Consider the following 23,375-nt stretch of genomic DNA (forward strand, 5'->3'; position numbering starts at 1 on the left):
GTTGGTATTAATGCTAAATAGAATGCAGATTCGTTTCCTACTAAGTACACATTTATTTGCCAGGCAATATACTGAGTTCTTTTTTTTTTAATTTTTTTTAATATTATTTTTTTTTTTTGAGAGAGAGACAGACAGACAGAAAGCAAGTGGGAGAGGGACAGAGAGAGAGGAAGACAGAATCTGAAGCAGGCTCCAGACTCTGAGCTGTCAGCATAGAGTTTGATGTGGGGCTCAAACCCATAAACCGTGAGGTCATGACCTGAACTGAAGTCAGATGCTTAACAGACTGAGCCACCCAGGCGCCCCAAACAGCCCTGTGATTTAGGTACTATCACCATTTTACCAATGTGAAAACTGAGGTCTCTGAGGGGCATGTAAATTGTCCAAATTACAGGTTTGTACACATATTACATATGGATCTTCCTCATTCCTTTTCAGTTTCATATAATACACAGAAAATAGTATCATGACAGTAGTAAATCCAGAAGTAACAACTTTTTGTGAAAACTTATCCCAGAGTAGCATAATTTTTATCTCAACACAACTGATCCCATGAGCTTTCAAATGTGTACTTATATCCCATAGACATTTTTGTTTTAAAATGTTGAAAATTATGAATTTGGGAGTGAAATTTTACATTATTTACCTTCCCATGGGTCATTTATACATTTATTACAGCAACCTCACGAGGTAGGAGTTGTACTCTGATAAAACTGTGGCTCAGAGAACTTAAATTGTCTAAATCCATACACTTAGTTTTGGAAAAGACTGGGATTTGTGCTTCATTCATCTCAAATCAAAGCCAGTAACCTTCTGGATAGTTTCTAGATCATCCTCTAGAAGCTGGTTGTGACAGTTTGGTTTATTTACATTTTCTAAATTTTCTTCCAGAGCAGAAGTCTTGCCCAACCTGTTAGTTGATAGAGAAACTAACAGCAGCAGAACTTAGGGGCACTTTAAAGTGATATTGTTGAAGTGTGTGTGAACTCTCCGCTTGTATTTACATGGACAATAGAAGTTAGAAGGAAGGTGGAAGGAGCAGGCTTGCATCTCTAGTGATTTTGAGCTGGCTCAGGGATGATGAAGAAATGGTTTCACCTGGGTACTGGGATGAGGACAAGCAGAGGTGAGAGCTGTATTGGTAGGAGCACAAGTGGTATGATGTGCTCTTTACTTAATTTGGAAATGAAGCCGATTTATCTTGGGACAACTTTGAGATTTTATCCATAGTTGGATGTAGTCAGGATATAAGAAGTTATTTCCAGACGGTTCCACTGATCCTCTCCATCCAAGGCATGCCTCTTTTTCTTTTTGTTTTGTGAAGGGCACTCGGATGGTCCTTAGTGAGTGTTACAAAGCATTTGTTTTTCTTTCTTGAGCACTATTTCATTGTTATGCTTAACAATTTCAGCTAATTCTGTCTTTACCATCGTTTTAGTTGGATCACTCAGAATTTAGGACATATATTGGTTCAGACACAGAGTTTATGCTGCATTTATATACAAATGAATAAATATAAGTAAGTCCTATGTCAGTATCTATGTTTCAGTATATGTTTTCAGTGTACAATATTCTTTTCCTTAAAAATATATTTCTATAACTCTCCTAAACTAGAGACATAGTCAATATAAAGTCTTATAAATAGTAAAGGGAAGAAACTTAACCTCCAATGAGTTAAGAATTGCTCTGAAACCCATATTCAGCCAAAAATGTCTTCCTATACTTTGTCATAGTGTTTATGAGCTTACCAAATGTTTCTGAGTTAAGGAAATTACTTATGATATTTATATTAAATTATAAAAAATAGGATTATGTTGTACATGACCATAACTTATGAGATACACACATAAGAAAAGCTTAATGATTTTCTCAATGCTTTCTCAGTAGATTAAGGATTGATAGAGTGCAGTTGTACCTGAAAGTCAAGTTATTACCTACATAAGGGCATTGGTCCCTCTAACTGTATTTCTTCAAAGAATTTGATTTTTTGTTAGGATTATTAAAATACATTACTAGGAAGAAGATAAAAGAAAAGGAAGTATAATTATATTTTTTATTTTCAAAATAAGTCACAGATTCCATATTATTTCTTTATATAATATAATCCTATGTCCTAATACTTGTATACTATTTGTTAGTAGACAATATTAATATCCTTCAAGATAGCTTCTTATTAGATTCGGAGGGTATCTGCTCTACTTGAAATCAACTAGAATTGAGCTCCTTAGAACCCCAGCTTTTTAGGCAATAAATCAAATGGTGAAAAAAAATAAGTTGAAATAGAAAAAAAGGGGGGGGGGGGCTGGGTGGCTCAGTCAGTTCAGTGTCTGACCTCAACTCAGGTCATGATCTCGCAGTTCATGGGTTCGAGCCCCATGTTGGGCTCTGTGCTGACAGCTCGGAGCCTAGAGCCTGTTTCAGGATTCTGTGTCTCCCTCTCTCTCTGCCCCTCCCCCACTCATGCTCTGACTCTCTCTTTCTCAATAATAAATAAAAATTAAAAAACTAAAAAAAGTTAAAAAAAAGAATCATTTGAGTATCACTACTGATGAGTGCAAAAGTCACAAAAGGTTTTAGGAGCAAAAGTAAAATATATTGAAAATTAAGAAAAAATATCAATTATATTTATCTTCTTAATTTTTCCACAATTCCTACAAACATGGATAATTATAAATGCTAAGGTACAGTTTAATTATTCCAACTCTTAGATAATATTGTCTCAAGGTTTTTTAAATGAGTATCCTTTTTTTCAGAAGCAAAAACCAATTCAAAGCATTAACTTTTCCTGATCAGTAAACATCCTTAAACAATACCTCACGCATGGTGGCAGCTCTAATGTGACCAAGACTTGGAGATTTCATTCCACTGCTGGAAATTTACCTGGCCCTGTGAGAGAAAAAGAACCTGTTTTTTTGCAGATTGCACAAGTGGCATCACTAACCACATAAATAAAAGCTACAAATTCTGTGGTTGACGTAGTTCAACTGCTATGGCTACCCCAGCATCTTCATGCTTTCAAATATTGGTTTAAATGGCATTTTGTAGCATTTCTCCTTACTGAGATAATATGTTGAGTGTCAATAAATTTTCTTTGAGCATCTAATCACTGTGTCGTCTGCAATAAAGCTTGTATTTTCACTTTGATGTCCTTTTCTAAAACATCAAGTATTTAGGTAATATAAAGGTAATGTGACTTCCTAAAGTCACAATACCTAAAGTATTTAGGTAATATAAAGGTAATGTGACTTCCATAAACTCATTGTGTTTTTTAATTAATTCTACCATTTTTCTGAACAAATGTCTTAATAGTTCTCTGCCATTAAATAAACATGACTGATAAAAATTTTAAGGGACAGATATCCTTGAAAAGTGTTTGCATTATAGTAGGAGTGAACAGCAAGAGTAAAATGGCTTCATATACTGTTTTTTTGGGGGGGGATTTGAGAATGACTTGTACAATATATAATTCCATTTGTCAGATTAGCCCAGTTATTTCCCCCCTGAAAAACCTGTTGGTTTTTAAAGCTGCTCTTATATACCTTCTTTACTGTGATTCCTTAACAGTTGATCTAATGGTTAATTGTAGTTGACTAGTGGGAACACCCCAATTAATTAGTTAGCTGAGATTGTCCTTGTGTCTAATATTGAAGAACATATTTTCACGAAGACATTTTTTTATTCTTATTCTCTGTCTCTGCCTTTGGAAAAAAAGGCTATCATTTACCATGATATTTAATTTCAAAGATAAGGCATAAACTCATACTAAGGAAACACAAAAACATAGCAGCTATTAAATAAACTATACCCAGGAAAGCTGCATAGTGTACAGTTAGGATCTAGAACTATGGGCCTAGACTATCTATTCAATTCTGGTCCCATCACTTACTTGTTATGTAACCTTGAGCAAGTTACTTAACCTCTCTGTTTCAATTTGCCAGTTTTTAAAGTGAGGATCAGAAAACTTATGTCTATCTCAAGAGCTATTGTGAAGATTAGATGAGTTTATACATATAAAGTATTTAGAACTTAGTGTTTTCTACAGTAATTGTTATTACTCTCCTGGGCTCATATATGTGCCTCCAAACTACATGGAGATCTTATAGAAGGCTTCCTTAAAGAAGTATATTATGGGAAAACACTGCTTGATCATAACAATTTTGATATGAGATAAAGCTTAACTCATGAGAAAATATGCAGTGGATCAATTCCATCAATCAAGTGGATGACTCAGTAGGTAGAGCATACAACTCTTGATCTCAGGGTTGTGAGTTCAAGTCCCACACTGGGTGTATAGATTGCTTAAAAGTAAAATCTTTTTTAAAATATCAAGTGAATTGATGTATGGTGAATTGATCTTGACTCTTCTATTACCTTTCCATTTTTTTAAATTTTAATGTTTATTTTTTATATGAAATTTATTGTCTAATTGGTTTCCATACAACACCCGGTGCTCATCCCAACAGGTGCCCTCCTCAATGCCCATCACCCACTTTCCCCTCCCCCCCACCCCCCATCAACCCTCAGTTTGTTCTCAGTATTTAAGAGTCTCTTATGATTTGCCTCCTTCCCTCTCTGTAACTTTTGTTTATTTATTTTTGAGAGAGAGACAGAGCATGAGTGGGGGAGGGGCAGAGAGAGAGGGAAACACAGAATCCGAAGCAGGCTTCAGGCTCCAAGCTGTCAGCACAAAGCTCGAAGCAGGGCTCAAACTCACAAACCATGAGATCAAGACCTGAACCAAAGACATGTAACTGACTGAGCCACCCAGATGCCCCTCACCTTTCCATTATTAATTAATCCATCAAAATTATCTATAGAGTATCTCTCCAAAGTATGTCTCAAATCCAACCAGTTTTCTGCAGGAGTGAGTGAAGGAATGAAGTGGCTTATTCTGAATGGTGGGTATAGTGGCCCAATTTGAAAAGCTGAACATGAACAAACTTTATCTAAATACTTTCTGTTGAGGATTCTGCCACTTAAGTTACTTGCCTTTTATTTTTTCTTGGCATAGAACCTTTTAAAAAAATTTTTTTAAGTATCCTGCAGACCTAAAGGCCCCAAAAAAGAAGAAGAAGAAGAAGAAGATTTTAGCTAACCCATCAAACTTAGTTTACAGCAATTCACTTCTTTCCTAAAAGAATCTATTAACATTAATATTTTTACTCCTCAAAGTATGCCTGAGTTTAGATGAATTATTCTTCAATTCTGAGTTTACTCCTTCTGGGACTCTTGCTCATGGTTTGGCTAATATAATGTTCCCTTGTTAACTATAGGAATCTAGGGATTTCCTAGAAATCATGCAAAAAAAGATTTATAGCTGAAATTTTGTATCTTTTTTTACATATATTTAATTTCTATGAAGAAATTATGAAAAAATAAGGAAAATAAAAAATAATCCAAGAGATCTCTTCAGTTAAAGTTTAAAATATAAGCCTTCAAGAAGAAATGGTGAAAACAAAAAATCTGATGTTCAAACTTCATTTCCATAACCTCTTCAAAACCCAACCTAGGCCCATTCTTTAGCAAGACAATTGGTAGTGAGTGAGCTTGGAAGCTTTGACTAATTTTTATTTGTATCAGGAAATTTTTGTGGAAGTAAAGAATTCAGTACAATAAACTCATTACTCTGGACGTGGGATTCGTTCAGAAGAGTCCTACGTTCCCATCCTTCCATCTTGGGCTAGGCTTCTATAACATATGCCGAGCAAGTCTGCTGATTAAAGAAAACCCAGAGACATTGGTAAGAAATAGAAATCTCATCAAAGGAATTCAACAAGAATAAGATAATAGTTTTGGCATTAGTAATGTAGAAATGATAAAGCACCTATGATTTATTTTAAATAAATTCACCTCCATCATGAGGCTAATCCTGTTATATGAGTCTTTATAGATTAGAGATTGTACTACTCCCCACAATTCTAGCTAAATGTTGTGGATCAATAAAGTGCTGTGTGACTAATTGCTTAAAGTGCTTTTATTTTAAAGCATGTATTTACAATTTATAAGCGTACTTTAATAGGAGCAATTTGCATTATGACCAAGAGAAGCAATTTATTTCACTACTACTTAAAGAAAAAAAAACAAGTAGATGAGACACTCTTCACACATCCTTTCAAATAGCCTCTCATCGTAGCCAGCCTAAGTTAGATAGGAGCATGTACATAGGAGAGGAAAGAAAGTAGCATGGAAGGCATTTTTAAAGAACACTAACCTTTTTCATCCCAGGTTAAAGGATAGCTAGATATGTGAGACTGATTTCTATTTTGGCTGATTTTTGAACCTTAATCAAGATAGCTACCAAGTCATAAGCCCTCTAAGACTTATGACTTAAAGCTAAATAAGATGGAGGAAAAAATTACTTGTTTGGGGTTTTGGTATCCCCAATTCAACCAGTCTACAAATTTGTCAAATAATGTTTATAGTCTATTATCAGGGACATCTAAAGACTCCTAGAATTTTGGAATATGCATACCACCAATATTTGCCGAATATGCTTTCTTAGCAGGTATCTAATTGCTGATAATTATGTATTCAGCTTGATGCAGATTCAAGTGGTTTTTGTCTCCGTGGGAAAAATGAAGAACAGAGTCAAAGGACATACGCTTTCCTGACTCTTCTCTAGATGGAAACTCATACAAAAACAGTCTTCTCTTCACTAAAGAATTGGATCATAAACACTAAAAATTAAGAAACTTGTGATGTTTGCAGTCTTCAGGTTAGTTGCAGGTTAGAAACAATTCATTGCTCTTGGTGTGGATGAATATACAGGGAAAACAGTGCAATTTGAGATCCTTAACATCTACAGTGGATGGTTGACTATAGTGTTGCAGGGTGGAGAGTCGGAAATCATCAAGACAAAAATTATAATAGGGTTTTCACTAATTTACAACTTTTGGTTTTTTAAGAATAGGCACCTCAGTCACATATTTGTGTTGAATTTTAAATTGAATACTTTCTTATTGCTCCTGGAGTCACAAATCTCTATTATCTCTCCTCCATGGTATAACAAGAAAACATTTGATTCTTTCTTGCAGCACTTTGCTTTGAAATTCCCCTGAATATAGGATTTGGCATCTGAGTCCTTCTTAGTCTGTCTCCTGTAGGTTTTACTACACAGAGTGGCAGTAAAAAGAGTTTTATTCTTTAGAAAATGCTTCTCACAATTCTTGCTATCAAATTATTCATCTCTGAAGAACTGAATTTTGAATCCTAATAGCTTGTCAGAGCAGGAAAATGAAAAATAGCATGGTTTTTTTTGTTTGTTTTTTTTTGTTTTTTTTTTTAAATTTTTTTCAACGTTTATTTATTTTTGGGACGAGAGAGACAGAGCATGAACGGGGGAGGGGCAGAGAGAGAGGGAGACACAGAATTGGAAACAGGCTCCAGGCTCTGAGCCATCAGCCCAGAGCCCGATGCGGGGCTCGAACTCACGGACCGTGAGATCGTGACCTGGCTGAAGTCAGACGCTTAACCGACTGCGCCACCCAGGCGCCCCAAATTATTCATCTCTGAAGAACTGAATTTTGAATCCTAATAGCTTGTCAGAGCAGGAAAATGAAAAATAGCATGTTTACACTTCTCAACTTGAACCTCTGCCATTGTTGTTTAGGCAACAAGGAATGCTTTCACTCTTTCAAATCCAATAGAAATTTGCCCCTTTGGGTCTGGGAGTTAGCACTGTGCAACCAAACCCTTTGGTTTAGTAGTGAAGTACATGACTCTGGGGTTGAATGCCTAGCTCTGCTCATTAGCTGATATATAAACTTGGGTAATAAAAATTGTTGGGGAGATTAAACGATAAAATGTATGAAGCATTTAGCATAGTGCTTAGCACAGAGTAAATATTCCCTAAATGTTAACTACTCTTTTTGCTGCTGCTGTTAATATTACTATTAATAATAATAAAATTTGTCATTCTTACTCATTAATTTATATTCTTTGTTACCTAGATCACATATGATTTAATAAACAAATAATATAACAACACATTCATGTTAGAATACATATAGACTGGTTTTAACAAGAATTTTAGCTTGTAATTGCTGTATTGTTACCATTTGGTGATTTTGTTCCATATCCACTCTTTCATTACTGGTAAGTTCCTTTTCCTTAGTGTTTTTTGCCCATTGTAAAAGTTTTTCTCAAAATTTTGAGAACCAGAGAATTACTTATATTCCTCTTTTAATTCAGCCTGTTCTTTTCATTCTGTTCTGTTCTAATTTAGTCCTAAGTAACAGAATACTAAATCAGAAGTTTAAGCCATGAGTCTAAAATGTCAGAAATAAAATCTGTGAGATAGGAATTTCAAAGAAGATTCAAAGCCAATTATAGGATGCTTATAATCCTTACCCAACTCAAACAAATGAAAGGGTCAGGTTGTTAATGGTTGAAAAAGGATTTGTGAGTAGAATTTCTTTAACGAGCTATCAGCTATTGGGAGAGATGTAGAAATGCTTCCCTCTACCTCAGATCAAGAGAAGGGAGCTGCACCAGGACCCTCAGGAGATATTGGGAATGGAGTTTCATTTAAACATGAGATCTAAAGGGTTAGCTGGTGACAGATGAGCAAAATGAGGGGAATCTATGTAGGTATCAGTCTTTCCTCAAGTAATTTATGGCAACAGTTGCTTCGTGAGTGTTTCATGTGATTCAGATGTGGCCCATCCCTATTTGGAAGGATGAAAGGACCTTAGCACACGGAAGCTAAAGATGCAACTATAAATTTCCAGGGGGCTGTCAACATTGTAAATAACCAGAGTTTCATGTGCCCATTGCAAGGTGGTGAGATGTCTCCAGCCATGGTCCCTGGCAAAGAGTCCCTGAAGAGCCCATGAATGTGCTCATAGAAGAATTAGTTTTCAACACCTGCCAGGTCTAGTGAGTGCGGAGCCATCCTACAGTGTGCTGGTCGAGTAGAAGCTTGGCTTTTCCTTTCAGCCCTTTCTCTCCCTTGCTCCAGCTCAGGAGTTAAGGTGGCCAATTGGGGAAGAATGACCCAGAAAGAAATATCAACCATGTGTCCCCAAACGCACACCATTTCTGGACTCTGCCACAAACTCAAGGTTGGAAAGGGATCTTCTATGATCTTTGATCTTTGTTTTAAGATTGATGTGCAATATAGGTGACAAGACTTTCTAATGTTGGTTAAGATTTGGGCGACTTCACGTGATCAGGCAATGTTTATATTATGCAAGAATGATTGCAAAAGTCATGACACTACCTGAAAATTTCATCCTGGGACAGAAGATAACTTTCCCTTTTTGAGTGTTTTAAAAAGAAAGCAGGAGACAAAATAATTTTGCTTCATGAAAACACCCCATAAGTCTTATATGTTCATTAATTTTATAACCTCAGTAAAAAATCTGTTGCAACTGAGATGACACAGTCTTACAGTATATATAAAAGGAATTATCTCAAAGATAACTGGTGTGATGCTTAACTTGTTAGTATTTTTTTATCTAAGTTCAAATAGAAAGAACATGCCATCATATATGACTATTTCCTGAATATTAAGGTATTTTGAGTAATTGGCTCAAAATTGAAATTGCTTATTTTATTTACTTTCTTTTCCATATAATAAGACTCTTTTATCTGTACATTTCTGCTTTATATTTTTATTTTTGATAGATTAGATTCTAGGCAACCTCTCTAGAAATGTTGGCATATTTTCCATGTTAATTTTTTTCTTCAAGGTATATATAAATGGTGAGTGATTCAGAGACTGTAAATTCCATTAGTTTGTTTTGGAAGATTATGTCTTATCTTAAAAATTACTATTCTCTAATAGTCATGTGTTCAAATTCATAGCAACTAAGCCATGTATGGTAAAGGACACTGATCAGTAGAAGGGTTGTTTGAAACAACATGTTTTGATTTAAAAATATCAAGAAAAAAACATGCACAATTTTTATGTTTGACTTAGTAGATGTTTAAGCATGTCTCATGAGTTTCAGTTCTGTATTACCAGATTAAACTACAACTTCATGACGTTGTGTAACTACCACAGTGTGACCTGCTGTGCTCTTTAAATGCACAGTCTGAAAAGAACGTGTTTGGTAACCGTGGAGAAATGTGCCACAAAACCCATTGCAAAATGGAGTCTTCAACACTCACTATTTGCTTCAGATTCCTGACTTCATGAGGTTTTTTTTCCACAGGCTTATTTTGTTTCCGTTCATCTGTTTGCTTGTGTTTTAGGTGAACCTGATCTTCATAAGAACTCAGAAGACCTAGTAAATGCTGAGGAAAAACATGCTGATACACACTCATAGGTTTGAAGTACCTTAAAGGCTTCTGTCATGTTAAACATGAGAGGTAATTTTATTTTTTAGGCAAGAAACATAATTTTTGAAATGAATGGCTTGTAGATATCATTAGAGGCAAAGTTACCTTATTTCAATGCCCTCCTGGAATCTTTAAAAAAAAAAGTCTCTCCTGTTTTCTGAAGCAAAATCTTAAATATTTACTTTTTCAAAGAATTTAATTTGTTCATCAATAAAAATTATACTTAGTGAGACCTTTTAATCCTTTAAATTAATAATCTGGAGGCTGTGGAGAGGTTTAATCCTGATTTCTCTTCCTACTTCACGTAGGAAATATGAATGTTCACATTGGGTGATAACAAAGCAAGTACATATTATGAAACAGACATCAATATTTGCTAAAATCTATAGACATTTGTTTGCATCAGTGTTTTTTTAATTCAGCTTCTGGGGTCTGATTTTGACCTACTAAATCATAGGTTGAATTATAACTCTGGGAATGATGCCTTGGAAATCTGAATTTTTAATAATCCCGTCTGTTGGTAATTCTGTACACTACAGTTGAGAACCATTGTCTTGGGCCTACAGAGGAAGTGCAAGCTGTTAGAAGGGAAGGTTGTGTAATTATAGTGGAGATGTCTTAGTGTTTCCTTTAAAAAGTAAGAAATCCCACGTGCTATAACGAGTCCTGTTCTTGGGGGTGATGGCCGCAAGAGAGAAAATGCTGAGTGCCATATACCAAGTCGTTGAAATGTTATCAGTAGCTCCTCACATGTTGCTTTAGATATGAAAGAGTTAAACTGTGGTTAGATTTTAAGATGATTTATCTCTCAGTATTCTTGAGTTGGTTGTAAGACTGTCTTTTCTTGATAGCAGTTTCCTTAATAGCAACTATCAAGTATCCGTCACTGTGATCAACATCTTACATATATAGTATCTCACTTAGTTTTCTTAACAATTTCAGAGTCGGTGGTTGTGATTCCTATTTTACATATGAAGCTTGGGTAGATATCAAGCCCACAAAGTGGGTGTTCAGCAAGTAAAACCGATGTATGTCTACATTTAACAATTTTAACACATTGTCTCATATTAGCTACAGCAATTTCTTTTCATCCCTCCATCCAAACTATAAATTTATTACTTTAGAGCTCACAGCTGTTTCAGAAGAGTCCTTAAGTTCTGATGACATACAACATACCCTCAAAGTATGTTTTAGGAAAAACTAAATTCAGTGGAGTATTTATAGATGTTTTAAGTACAAAAAGGTTTCTGTCGAATAAATTCCATTAGAAAACTGAGTTAAACAAAATTAAGCAAGAGTCTTCATTCCTACTCGATGACCAGTGCACACTAAGTAGCTTCAAAAGAAAAAAGTTAAAAATCAGCATTTCTTATGTATTTATGATATGGAACTGGAATATTTATGAATATTTTCCAAAAATTGTGTGCAGGAAACACAGGTCACCAGTACATTTGTAAAGCTGACTATTTAAGCTATGAAGATGTCTCAGGCAAAAAAAAAATTATCTATAAAATTCTGGCATCTCGTCAGTAAAAGACTTCAATGGGATTCAACTGGCAGTTACTGAAGCCTCTTTTTTTGTTTTTCAACTAAAAAGTCTCCAAAGCTGGAAAGATTTGAGACCCACTCAAACTAAACAGTGGTATTTAAACTCAGGCAAGCTGTTAGACATTTTTTTTCCCATCAGCACTAACTAAATCCTGTAGTTTTCCTCTCAATTAGAGAAAACTCTGCCTTTGGAACACAATCTTCCAGAAATCATGGCCTTCAATAGGTGAAATTTATATGCCTTCAAGAAATAGGCGGGTCTCTAATATAAGGGAAGTAAAAAACCAACAGGAGTGGTGACAACTGGTAACTATGACTCAGGCCCACTGTCTAGAAGGGTGAGAGCAGTGGTCAGCCTTGGAAACTTCTAGAAAGGGCACAGCACACCTGACTAAAGGCTGCAGCTAGCCAGTCTTTGCATCCAACATATTTTCACCATGCACAAATTAGGAAAAAATCTTTCCATTTTTAATGTTGACTCAAAAACTTTTTGAAACACTATGTAAACCAAAATAAATATGTGTGAAGGTCAGATTTTGCCTACAGGCTCCTAGTTTGCATATTAACCACACCTTCTTTGTGACCTATAGCTACTCTTTCACTGGCAGCCATCATGGAAAATTTAGATCTTATGGAAGCCTGGCTATATCTCTGAGAGCCATTGCCTGCTGCATTCTCAGTGTGTGGGCCCCGGTATGAGATACTTTCCCAGGAAACACGTCTAATTCAACGTGCACCATGATGAAACCCCATAAATCAATGTGCAACACTACACTTAGAGCAAGAAATCAACCTTTGAAATCTACTTGTAACACTGTTGTATAACTTCACCACTATTTCTAAGAAATTTCTATCCACAAAACTATTTTGTTTTGCTTACTTTTTGAAAATGATTTTGTTAATTCAAGTGAATGAGATTGGAATTGGATGTACAATGCAGTGCTGCTTTATTATTTCAAAAGATTTTAAAAGGTGCGGACATATAATTTATTATATGGTCTTCTTTGAAGGATATATCAGAGGTTTCTGGCACTTCAAAAGCAAACCAATATCAGATTTGGTACTCATTGGGAGGGAAGTGTTCCCTCTTCCTACCAAGAGGGAACTGCCCTTTAATGTTGCGTGTACTGTCCAAGAAGAGGTCAAAACCTAATGTGTTGTGGTCTAGATTTAGTTTTGCATTTGCTTTGTTTGACTTCCACACTGATTTGAAATATCTTTTTGAATATCTTTAAGCAGGACTTACGCTCATTAGTTCACCAGAGTCCTTGTGACTCTACTGGTTTCACATTCACACAGGCCCACTTACCTCACTTATAGTGCCTTCCAGGCTTGTTTTTAGCTACTTGAGTTTGTGACTTCTGACCCAAGGAATCCAAATTTTTGCTGGAATTAAAGAAATAAAACATACACACACACACACACACACACACACACACACACAAAGTAACAGGAATTCCAATGGGTATAAAACAAGTATCTATTATATACTGATAAATCCTTTATTTCTGACAAGGTATATGAAGCCCAATGTGATATTACCACACAGTAATTGATGCATGTATATGACTAAAACATGATCTTCATTTTCATTTAGATTTTATTTCAGGATAATGAGAACGGGACAAAAACATCCTAAATCCTCAACTTTCCACAAAGCGATGTTCTCCTTTTCAACACACACGTGGATCAGGCCATTTTAATGGACTCCTATGTAAGGAACTAATAAGAAGAACATAAATTCTGAGCTAGTAACTCTGGCCAAACACATTCAAAGTTGCCATTTTTCTTGGTCAGTGCTTCTGCCATTGTCTTTCCTCCAAAAGACAGTCTTGGAGGAAATGTGTTGGTTGTTTTCATCCAGCTTTTTCAATCAAGTTAAGGAAATTTTTAAGACAAAAGTTGGATAGTTTAAAATTGTCATCACTTTGAACCGGTAATAGTATAGGTGACTGTGATACATGTGCAAAAGATGAGGCATTTTTAAAATTAACTTTCATGTATTGTTTTATGCAGAGTTGTGTAATTACAAATATTTCAAGGTTTTTAAGTAAAAGGAAAGCAAAACAAAATTATGGGCAAAGATTTTTTTGTAGCTCTGAAGAGCAGGCTAGATTGTCCCACTTTTAAATACATGGGAACAGCATGAGGGGTGGAGCTGTTCAGAAGCTGTGGTTGAAGTCCCATGATGACACTGGAGCTTTACCCTGGTCCCACGACCTAATGACCACTTCATGGTAACTGTCAAGCTGGGAAACTGCAGTGAAACCTGTCCCTGGAAGCAGTGGACCAACTTGCCTCCATCTCTGTGGTTTCAGAGCACTGATACGTCACCCACACGGGCGTCATCACAATGCAAGTCACACATTACCTACGCTCTGGGATAACAAGAACCTCCAGCCATTTTTGGAGACAGATGTTAGTGCTCAGAATGGAATTTGCCTTCTGGGGTGTTGATCCCATTAGGACACGACAAAATATATTACAGGCCAAGGGATAAGTGACAAGAAGTGTGTGTGTGTGTGTGTGTGTGTCTGTACTCAAAAATATCTATGAAGATGGAAGCCCACACTTTTCTGTACAGATAATAAGATAATAGTATTGGGTGTGACTTTATAATTTTCCTACACAGAAACGAACTGCAATTCTTGGAGACTCTGCTTCCTTGTCATGTTTTGCCTGAGCATGTGCAGAGCCCTTCCTTTGCTCCAAACTGAAGAACTACTTTTATTTGTTATTAGCTGACAAGAAAAGTCAAGCACAATTAGGTGTTGTAACTTTTCACTGTGTGAACACGTCGATGATCCTGCGATGAATCTGTCTTTGTGAAAGGTAGAAACTGAATGGAAAAAAACAAGAGTAGCCATCAATTAAAGAATAAAGTGAAGGAGGGTCCATCCATCCAATGAGTTTTCTGTTGCACCTGCTTTTTTCCTGGGTTCCATGATGCTAAGCAATATTTTAGAAATTGATAGAATCAGAAGCTTTTAAGTCTGAGTGGTGGGATTTTATAACCCACAACTTAGATCTCCTTTAATGTGTAAGCCATATTCTATATGCATATTAGGTATGCATCATTCTAATTTAAGATATATTTATGCATAAACTGTGCATAAAATGCTTTTAAATGTTCTGTGAATAAGGTCCTTAATTTTTGTTTCACCTGAATCTTGTGTAGAACTGAGCTAAATAACTGAATTGTATCATAGACATTATAATGCAATTGATATTTTAAATGTAAGCAGTACAAATTGATCTATGATGATATGTTGGGGGAAATTTATAGATATGTACATCATGGTGACTTTTTGTCTTTTAAAAAAATGGACTTTTTATTTCTATTTATGAAGACATTATAACTACTGCTTTCAAAGTCTTTTTAAAAGTAGCTATTTACCAGCTAGAAAATATTCTGCATTTAAAATAGAATCTGACTGTCTGGGAAGTGTAATTACTTTTGTTCTTATTTGAGCCAGTTGTCTTTCGGGAAAGCTAGAGAATCTCTCCAGGGAGAAGTAAATTGAAACATCGCTTCTCAATTGTCATAGGAAACTTGTCTATTTTGTTCCTATTGATACTTTAAGATCTATAGGCTTTGTTACGAAAACAAAAATTGAGAAATATAATGAATTCATCAGTGTCTGTATATGGGCTTTCACCTAATTTCCCAGGTTATTTAACTTATAAAGCACTGTGACTGAATTTCCAGAGGGAGTGGAGAAAACACGCTCCACTTCAGAAGAATTGTCACGCTGTTGATACGCTTTTTCCTTTTCTAATCTCCCCTCCTTTCTCCATTCCCTCCTTCCCCTCCCCTGTTCGCTTCCCTTGTTCTTTCTTTTCTTCCAAGAGGGCTACTAACTAGTGCTGACTAGAGGGAGTGGGCGTGGAGGTTACTAGTGCCCATCCCCCTGCAAACACCAGGGATGGGTGAGAGGGTCAATGAGTCAGGCCGCTGCATCTTGAATGTCCTGCTTTGCATTTTTATCCTCAGCTCCACAACATATATTCAACAATTTCATGCGCCTTTTTATTTAACCAGTAGCTGTTTTAATTTTTAACTTGACAAGCTACAATTCTTGTGTTTTTATTCTACTGTAGTTCTCTGTATTTCCTATTACATATGATTGTTAAATAAATCATACTTGAGGGAAAATATTGTGAAACATTTGGTGTCTGATATAATTCAATTTGGTGGGGCATTGAAAAGTTGGAGAAATCAGGAATACCGGATAGATGTGAGTTTTGGTATGAGTTCTGTCAGAAAATGATTTTTGCTCTTTCTTTAATAGAATAATTCATTGAACATTTATTATTTGCAAGCTCCTGGCTAGATGCGTGTTGCATATAGGAATCTGGAACCCTGAATCTTTTCTCTATAAACTTCATATCTTATAGCAGAGATAATTCATACACATAAATAACCAAAATGCCACATAGAAAAGTAACCAGGTGCAAGTAAAATGCACCTGTGGATATTAAGGAGGGTAAAAATTGCATCCATCTTCAGGGCTTCTAGGAAGACTTAGAACAGCTTGCACATGAGTTGATACTTAACAAATAATAGCAAAGCTCATGTTCATTGCCTATTTTCTATGAGCAGCCTCTGTGTAAACACTTAACACATATTATCTCTAATTCTCAATAATCCAGCAAAGTGTGTATTGACCTGAGTAGGGAAATCAATTTTCAGAGAAACAGCCTCATTTAGGCCATGCAGGTCCCAAGTGGTGGACTCCAGACTGGATTTGCTTCTAGGTCTCTCTGTCACCAACAACCCCTTTTTCTTTCTACTACATCTCTGTGGGGCGGAGCAGAAGCACAGTGGAAAGGAAAGCTGTGTGAAGAAGAACCATGTGGATAAGGTAACAGTTGAGAGTAATAAAAAAGCAAAGAACATCTAAGGTGCAGACCTAGAGAGTGTCAACTAAATGAATTAAGAGTAATTGGTACAATCCGTGTCACCTCTGAGACTCTGGCTCCACAGTGCCAAATCACTCAATTAAAACATAAAAACGTATCTAGTCATCAGATATATGACATTTGACTGAACTTTTATTTTAAATATGATTCCCTGGTAAATTTCCATGTCATAGCAAAAAGCTCTTAAAGGCCATATTTTAGTTCTGAAATACAATGTGGATATAAAATACATATCTTCTTTGGAAGCTGTATGAAGCCTCTGGTCCTCTAATTGCTTTTCTAAATATTACAAAGCTTATCTACCATTTAGTACAAGACTTGAGCAATAAAGACAATATATAGTTTAGAGTAAAAAAGAAACAGCTAATAATGTCCCACGTTATATACATGTTATTACTTCGGAGAGAATCCCAAATATTTAAGATACAAGTCCTATATATATGGACCAACACTGTATATTTAAAACTCCTTTAGGAGCCATTTATCCTTTAGTAACATTAATAAATTTCTAGGCTATTTGCTTAACTCTTGTAATGTTTGGAGAGCTTCCTTTGAATCTGAAGCTGATATATATTTTTTATCTCTGATAATTAAACATTACAATTATTTAGTGTTTATTATAGTCTCACTGTGGCATTACATTATTTTCTGACATTGTCTCTTTTACTCCCATAAGTATTCTTTAAGAAATTGTTATCCCCAGCTGTGGGTGAGGAGTCATGACAGAGGGTGAAATAATTTGTGTGAGATCACACAGCTGATCAGGGAAAGAGTCCAGATTTGAAGTCGAAGGGAGTGTGAGTCCCCAAACCATGAAGCTAGACTGCTACTGTTCACTTCACCCACCATATCCATTGCCTGTCTTTTCTCCCCTTTATTCCATTCTCCCTTTCATTCTATATCCAGGTACTTGTCTTTAAAACCTACCACTTGGAGTGAGCAGAATTCCAAGTGACCAACATCGAGAGTGGTGTGCTTTGGAGAACAGTTGAATCATATATTATAGCACAGAAGGTGCCTTTGATTTCTGTGGACAGAATTATTTTGCATGCTTAATAAGTGGCCTGAAAAGCGTGTTCTTCAAATAACCTACTGGTGTTCAGACAGACCTTTGCTACTTAAAGTGTGGCCCCCACTGCCCACCTGGGAACTTCTTAGAAGTAAACACTCTCTGGCCCCATCCAGACCTACTAAACTGGAATTGGCATTTAAGAAGATACCTGGGTGATTCCTGTACATGTCATTGTTTATGACAATAACTAAATTTTAGGAAGATGAATCTAAATGCCCACAGAGCGTTCAAACATGAGGTGGTTTTTCTCCACTCTAGACAAGAGGCTCCAGAGTTCATGCTTTCATCGTGTCACTACTCTCAAAAATGACACCAAACCAACCCCTGAGAGACGGCTGAACTGGACAGACTGGGAGTTCCTTCGTTGTTGAGAACTCACTACAGCATGGTGCTTGGGCCAACTGCCGTAAAACAATCTACTTGTGTAAACGCTGTAGCCCCACGTCTTTCTCTTCAAAGAGCATTGCATTGTTTACACCTTGACTGTCTTCCTTGTGCTCCATATTTGGCTTCTCTGCCTTCAGTTCTTTTCTCTTTCTTTTCTGTTCCTTAGTTCATTGGACCTATTGCTTCTCTGCAAAAACAGTTTCTCCTCGTCTACACCAGTCGTCAGCAAACTTTTTCTGCAGAGGATGAGACAGGGAACACTTCAGCTTTGGAGGCCACATTCCATTACAGTGTTTCTCCTCCTTCTCTTCTTTCCTCAACATTTTTTCTTCTTCCTCCTTTTCCTTCCTTTCTTTTGTAACCCTTTAAAAATGTAAAAGTGATTCTCAGCTTGTGGGGTGGGGCGTCAGACAAAAACAGGCCACGAGGCCTTTTTGGCCCACAGGCCTGTCCCGGCTTTCCACAGGGCTTCCCCACCCCCCCCACCCCCCCACCCCCCCAGATCCAAGTTGCTCAGGACCCTAGAGTAGAAGAATGAGGATGCTTGTGCCGGCAGCAGTCACTCCCAGGGACTGCAGCTTCCCTGGGGGGGGGGGGGTTGCCTCCCTTAGGAGGTCTGGGGAGATCAGCGTTGCCCCTTCACGGCACACGCGGGAGTCTGGGAGGGCTTGCACCGCACCGATTCTCCACCCGCTGTGGCAGCGTCACCCTGTGGGGCTACTGAACTACTGGTTGCCAAGGCCACGCCCCAGGGATGCGGAGTCGGTAGGTGTGACCTGGGGGCCCCGGGTGATGCCAGTGCTGCAGGACGGAGAGCTCACTCTGAGAAACACTGGTTTACAGGTAAACCTTAAACTCCTTACCCTAACACTCAGAGCCCCACGCAGTCGAACCCTGGGCTGTCTGGTTCACTTCACCATTCGCTCTGTTCCTGGATTTCTGGTCTGCCTTTGCATGGGGTGCCGCCTCTGCAAGGATCTTCGCCATCTTTCCCCGTCGCCGTGCTCGCTTCCTCCACGGGTCTGCACATTTGCCAGCTCTCCCAGAGAGCCTTTTCTCATTTCCCTGGTCAGGAGCCTTAGGCCCTCCTCCAGGTGAACTCGGAACTTCCACCCCTCCCTGCCTGAATCCCGGAGCTCCTCTAGTCATACAGCTGCTGTCAGATTTTAAGGTCAGGATGGCCTGAACCTAACACGCGGTAGGTGTCCGGTAACCATTTGCGGAATAAGTAAATATAATGAATGAAGGCAGGAAGGAAAAGTTTGTATTTGTTCGTCTTATGTGTTTGATATGTGATCGAATTAATCCTTTTCAGATAACATCTCTAGTTAATTCAATCAAAATGAGACTCACTCGTCAAGCACTTTAGATCGACATAATTCTAAAAAGCCATTTGTGTTTTTTCTCAGAGCAGGCACAAGGGGAGTGCATTAATTCTTAATTAATACTTAATAGCTACTAAAAGCAAACCTGAATTATATGACAGAAACATTAGGATCTCCCCATCTGTCTCCTATTACCCTTGGGGAGATGGGTCTGCTGGTGCAGAGGTATATTAATTGTAGCTAATCTTACCAGATTTGCTAATCTTACAAAATCTTACCAAAGCTCACATTTCCTAGGTGATTTCAAATAGCCTTGATGATTAACAGTGGCAACCATGCAAGTTTGAAGCAGGAATGACCTCAAGTCACAGTATGTCTTTGGCGGCTGGTAGCTGTTGACCTTAACATTTCCTAACCTCTCACCATGAAGACTTTGGCAAAGTCAAATGGCAAGATAATAAAGAATAATATTTAAAGGATCTGGACAGTACCTGACATCCTGTTGGCCCTCATTAACATAAATTAATGTTATTATTTTTATATTAATCCATTTACATTACTTCTTGTTGGATTTTATGTGAAGGATCTGAGGCAAGAAATATCTCATCCAAGGACTGAATTTGACCCTCAATTCAGTTTCAGACTTTGCCATGGTCTCTGTGATCTTAGACAAGCCTCAATTTTCTTATCTATGAAATGGAGATGTAAGAGTACCTATCTTATACCATCATGGGAATGATGAAATGAAATGGCCCATGTAAGATGCTGGGAATATTGACACAGATTTTTCCTATACTGAAATAGTATGAGCTATAAAAATAAGAATCTACCAAGGTTCCCCTTTAAAGGAATCGTCCTCCTTTTTAAAAAAAAAATTAATTCATGATTATAGTTGCAAGAAAACAGCATGGTTTTAACTTCAGTAGCAATATCCTAAGAGTCCACATGATGGGGACATTTCTCCATGTAAAGAGTAGGCTGGCCATTCTATAGTAGAGGATGCATTATCATTAACCACAGTGTTTAATGTCCTTTATGGAGGACAGGCAAGGCAAAATATCTGTGCTATAGATAGAGATAGATGGAGATATAGATTGAAATATTAGTGTATACATCTATGGACAGATGCTTATATTGATGTGTATGTTGATATAGGTCATGTAGACGTTTAATTCTAGGGGAAATTTTTTAATGCAAATATTAAGAAAAATATCAGCATAAAGATTAAAATAACAATAACCTTTAGACTCCCTAAATGGCTTGTTAAATAAAACACATTATTAGACATCCAGGTGCACTTAGGAGCAACAATAGCAGTTTCTTAAAAAAGAACTACGGGTACACACACCCCTGCACTCTCCACAGATCTCAGAGAACCTTCATTAGCAAAACAAAAAGGTCTTTCTTTGAAGGAAACAAAAAAAAGGAGAGGGCCTTTCATAATGAGGAAATTGCCCATAAACAGACACGTCCACTAAATGTGGTAAATCAGATGCAATCTAGAAGCCAAGTGGGTCAACATTGAAACCATAATCTTTAAACCCACCACAGAGAAAAGGGCTGCTAGAAATAGCCCTGGTGCCAAAGACACATTCAGATGGAGATGACTTGGCAGCCTGGGCAGGAACCTACTAAAAGCAAGTTGTGTGGCCAGGGACCTTGAGGAAGAAGGAGCTGGCCCTGCCTCTAGCTCAGCCCCTGGCTGCCTTTCTCTTCCCACCTCCCGCCTGGCTACCGCCAGCTCTTCGCCTTCTGTCCTCGCTTTCTTCCTCTCATCTAGTTTATTCTGGACATCTCCCTCCATTCTCACTTAGCCTTTCCTTAACAAAAGATAATATGGAAGTGAGAATTTAGGGAAGTATTTCTTTAATAGGGTTTTAATTCTCTGTTCTTTAATAGCAAATGGGTTACACTTATTTTCTCTTTCAAACAGTTTCCTTTTGGGATGCCTGGGTGTCTCAGTCACTGAGCGTTTGACTCTTGATTTTGGTTCAGGTCATGATCTCATGGTCTGTGGGTTTGAGCCCCACATTGGGCATGGGCATTGGGCAACAACACAGAGCATGCTTGGGATTCTCTCTCTCCCTCTCTCTCTCTCTCTGTCCTTCTCTCTCTCTTTCTCTGTCTCCAAATTAAAAATAAAAATTTATAATAAAAAAGTTTCCTTTTTTATATCAGTGCAATTATATATATATATGCATTTGCATACATATTTTTTATATATACATGTGCATATGTACATGTATACACTCATGTGTAAATTCTTCACACACATTCGTATATATATTTCTCAATGGAAAATATTTTAACTCCACATTACACAATGAAAGGAACAGGTTTGTAAAAATTAATAAATTAATAGGAAAACAAGCATGCAGATTTATTTATGACTTAAGTAAAAATTTATTGATTTGGGCAATTACATTTTCCCCAAAACAGCTTTTGGGAGCTTATGGTGACAATGTCTAATTTCTAATACTTCTCTGCCCATACTGTAAGAATTATTGTTCTTAAAAATCTCCTTTAGATATCAATTGGTTCCAATTAATATTTGTTCCACTGAACTGCTTCCCATGAAAAGTCTGTTTATACTGACCATGAAAATAGGTAGCTCAAGCTTGGCTATCCTATGAGAGTCCAGGATAATTGTACTAGTACAGTATAGTTAGTAAGTATAATTAATAGTATAATTCCCATCTTAGGCATCACTGGTCTTCAGATCAAGTTTTAATTTTTAGACTACTAAGTGTTCTCAAAAGCAAATAAAGACTTTAAACACTCGCAAATATAACAAATAAGTGACAATTTCAAAATAGGAAATCTATGTCCCATTAAGGCAACAGAGGAAAGATGAGAACATCTGGTAGTGTAATTAGTATGATTAGAGAAACACATCCACGGAATTTATGCTTCGGGGGAAATGTAATGGGAAAACTTGCTCATCTATTGCAATGCCTTGACAAATGCCAGTCTCTTTAAAAAATAAAGAAGAAAGAGATTCTCCTGTAATTATTAAAGAGATGGCCAACCATCTATGAGCTTTTTTTTTTTTTTTTTTTTAGGTTCTTATTGTTCTGTGGCCTTGATTCATATAAAGCCATGTTATATCTTTGCTCCTGTGGGTAGAACAAGGTTTCTGGCTAGGTCTGAAAGTTAAACTAACAAAGACAGACTAATAGGAAAAACTCATACAGATTATTTAATACAAGTTTTACATGACATGGGAGCCTTCATAAGGAAATGAAGAGCCAGTGAAACAGACCTGAATATTGTTGTGCTAGGACTGAGGAAGAATGGTGTGCTGGAAGAACATGGTAAGTTAAGGAGAGTGTAGTAAGGGTAGTAAACCGGGGGAAACTTAGCAAGTCTTGTTCAGATTCTTCTTTGAATCCCTTTGACTTCAGAGACAAGGGCGCTCCTTTCTTCTGGGTATAAGGCACCTCTCACATGAGGGTTTTATAGCCTGTTTCAGGGAGAAGGACAGAGGGAAGGTGACCTTCCTGCGTCTGCCATTTTTCTCAAGCTCCTTCAGCTTACAATACTCAATATGCCAAGGTGCCATACTTTACAGCAGTGGGACCTGAACCCCATCACTACTCTTGAGCAAAAAAAGGTATTTTGAAATACCAATAAAATCGATTCCTCAGTTAGCCTGAGGAGAGCAGCAGTTAGAAGGTTCTCTTTGGTTCCTCATTAAGTAGGGTATGGTTTTTTTAATGCCATAATATCTATAGTTTATTCCACAATTATGCATTTAAGTTCTATGGTAATTATGCTTGTTTATATTATTTTTACTTTGGGGGCAGAACAAATTTGGGAATGGTAAGTAAAAATTA

The 23,375-nt window shown here is 37.0% G+C and overlaps 1 protein-coding gene across 7 annotated transcripts in view; it reads left to right on the forward strand.

Moving 5' to 3' along the window:
* PDE1A (phosphodiesterase 1A) overlaps positions 1-15,990 on the forward strand; it is a 243,374-nt gene extending 227,384 nt beyond the window's left edge. For 6 of the 7 annotated variants that reach the window (XM_047871055.1, XM_047871057.1, XM_047871056.1 and 3 more), the window contains 2 exons: positions 10,198-10,314; positions 13,430-15,990. In XM_047871055.1, coding sequence (XP_047727011.1) covers positions 10,198-10,271 — 74 coding nt within the window. In that variant the 3' untranslated portion in view covers positions 10,272-10,314; positions 13,430-15,990. Of the gene's footprint in view, positions 1-6,535; positions 7,258-10,197; positions 10,315-13,429 lie in introns of those variants that run through there. The other variant, XM_047871058.1, reaches the window with a different exon arrangement.
* The last annotated feature ends 7,385 nt before the right edge of the window (positions 15,991-23,375 follow it).

This window comes from Prionailurus viverrinus, chromosome C1, assembly GCF_022837055.1.
Source record: "Prionailurus viverrinus isolate Anna chromosome C1, UM_Priviv_1.0, whole genome shotgun sequence".
NCBI classification, from domain to species: domain Eukaryota; kingdom Metazoa; phylum Chordata; class Mammalia; order Carnivora; family Felidae; genus Prionailurus; species Prionailurus viverrinus.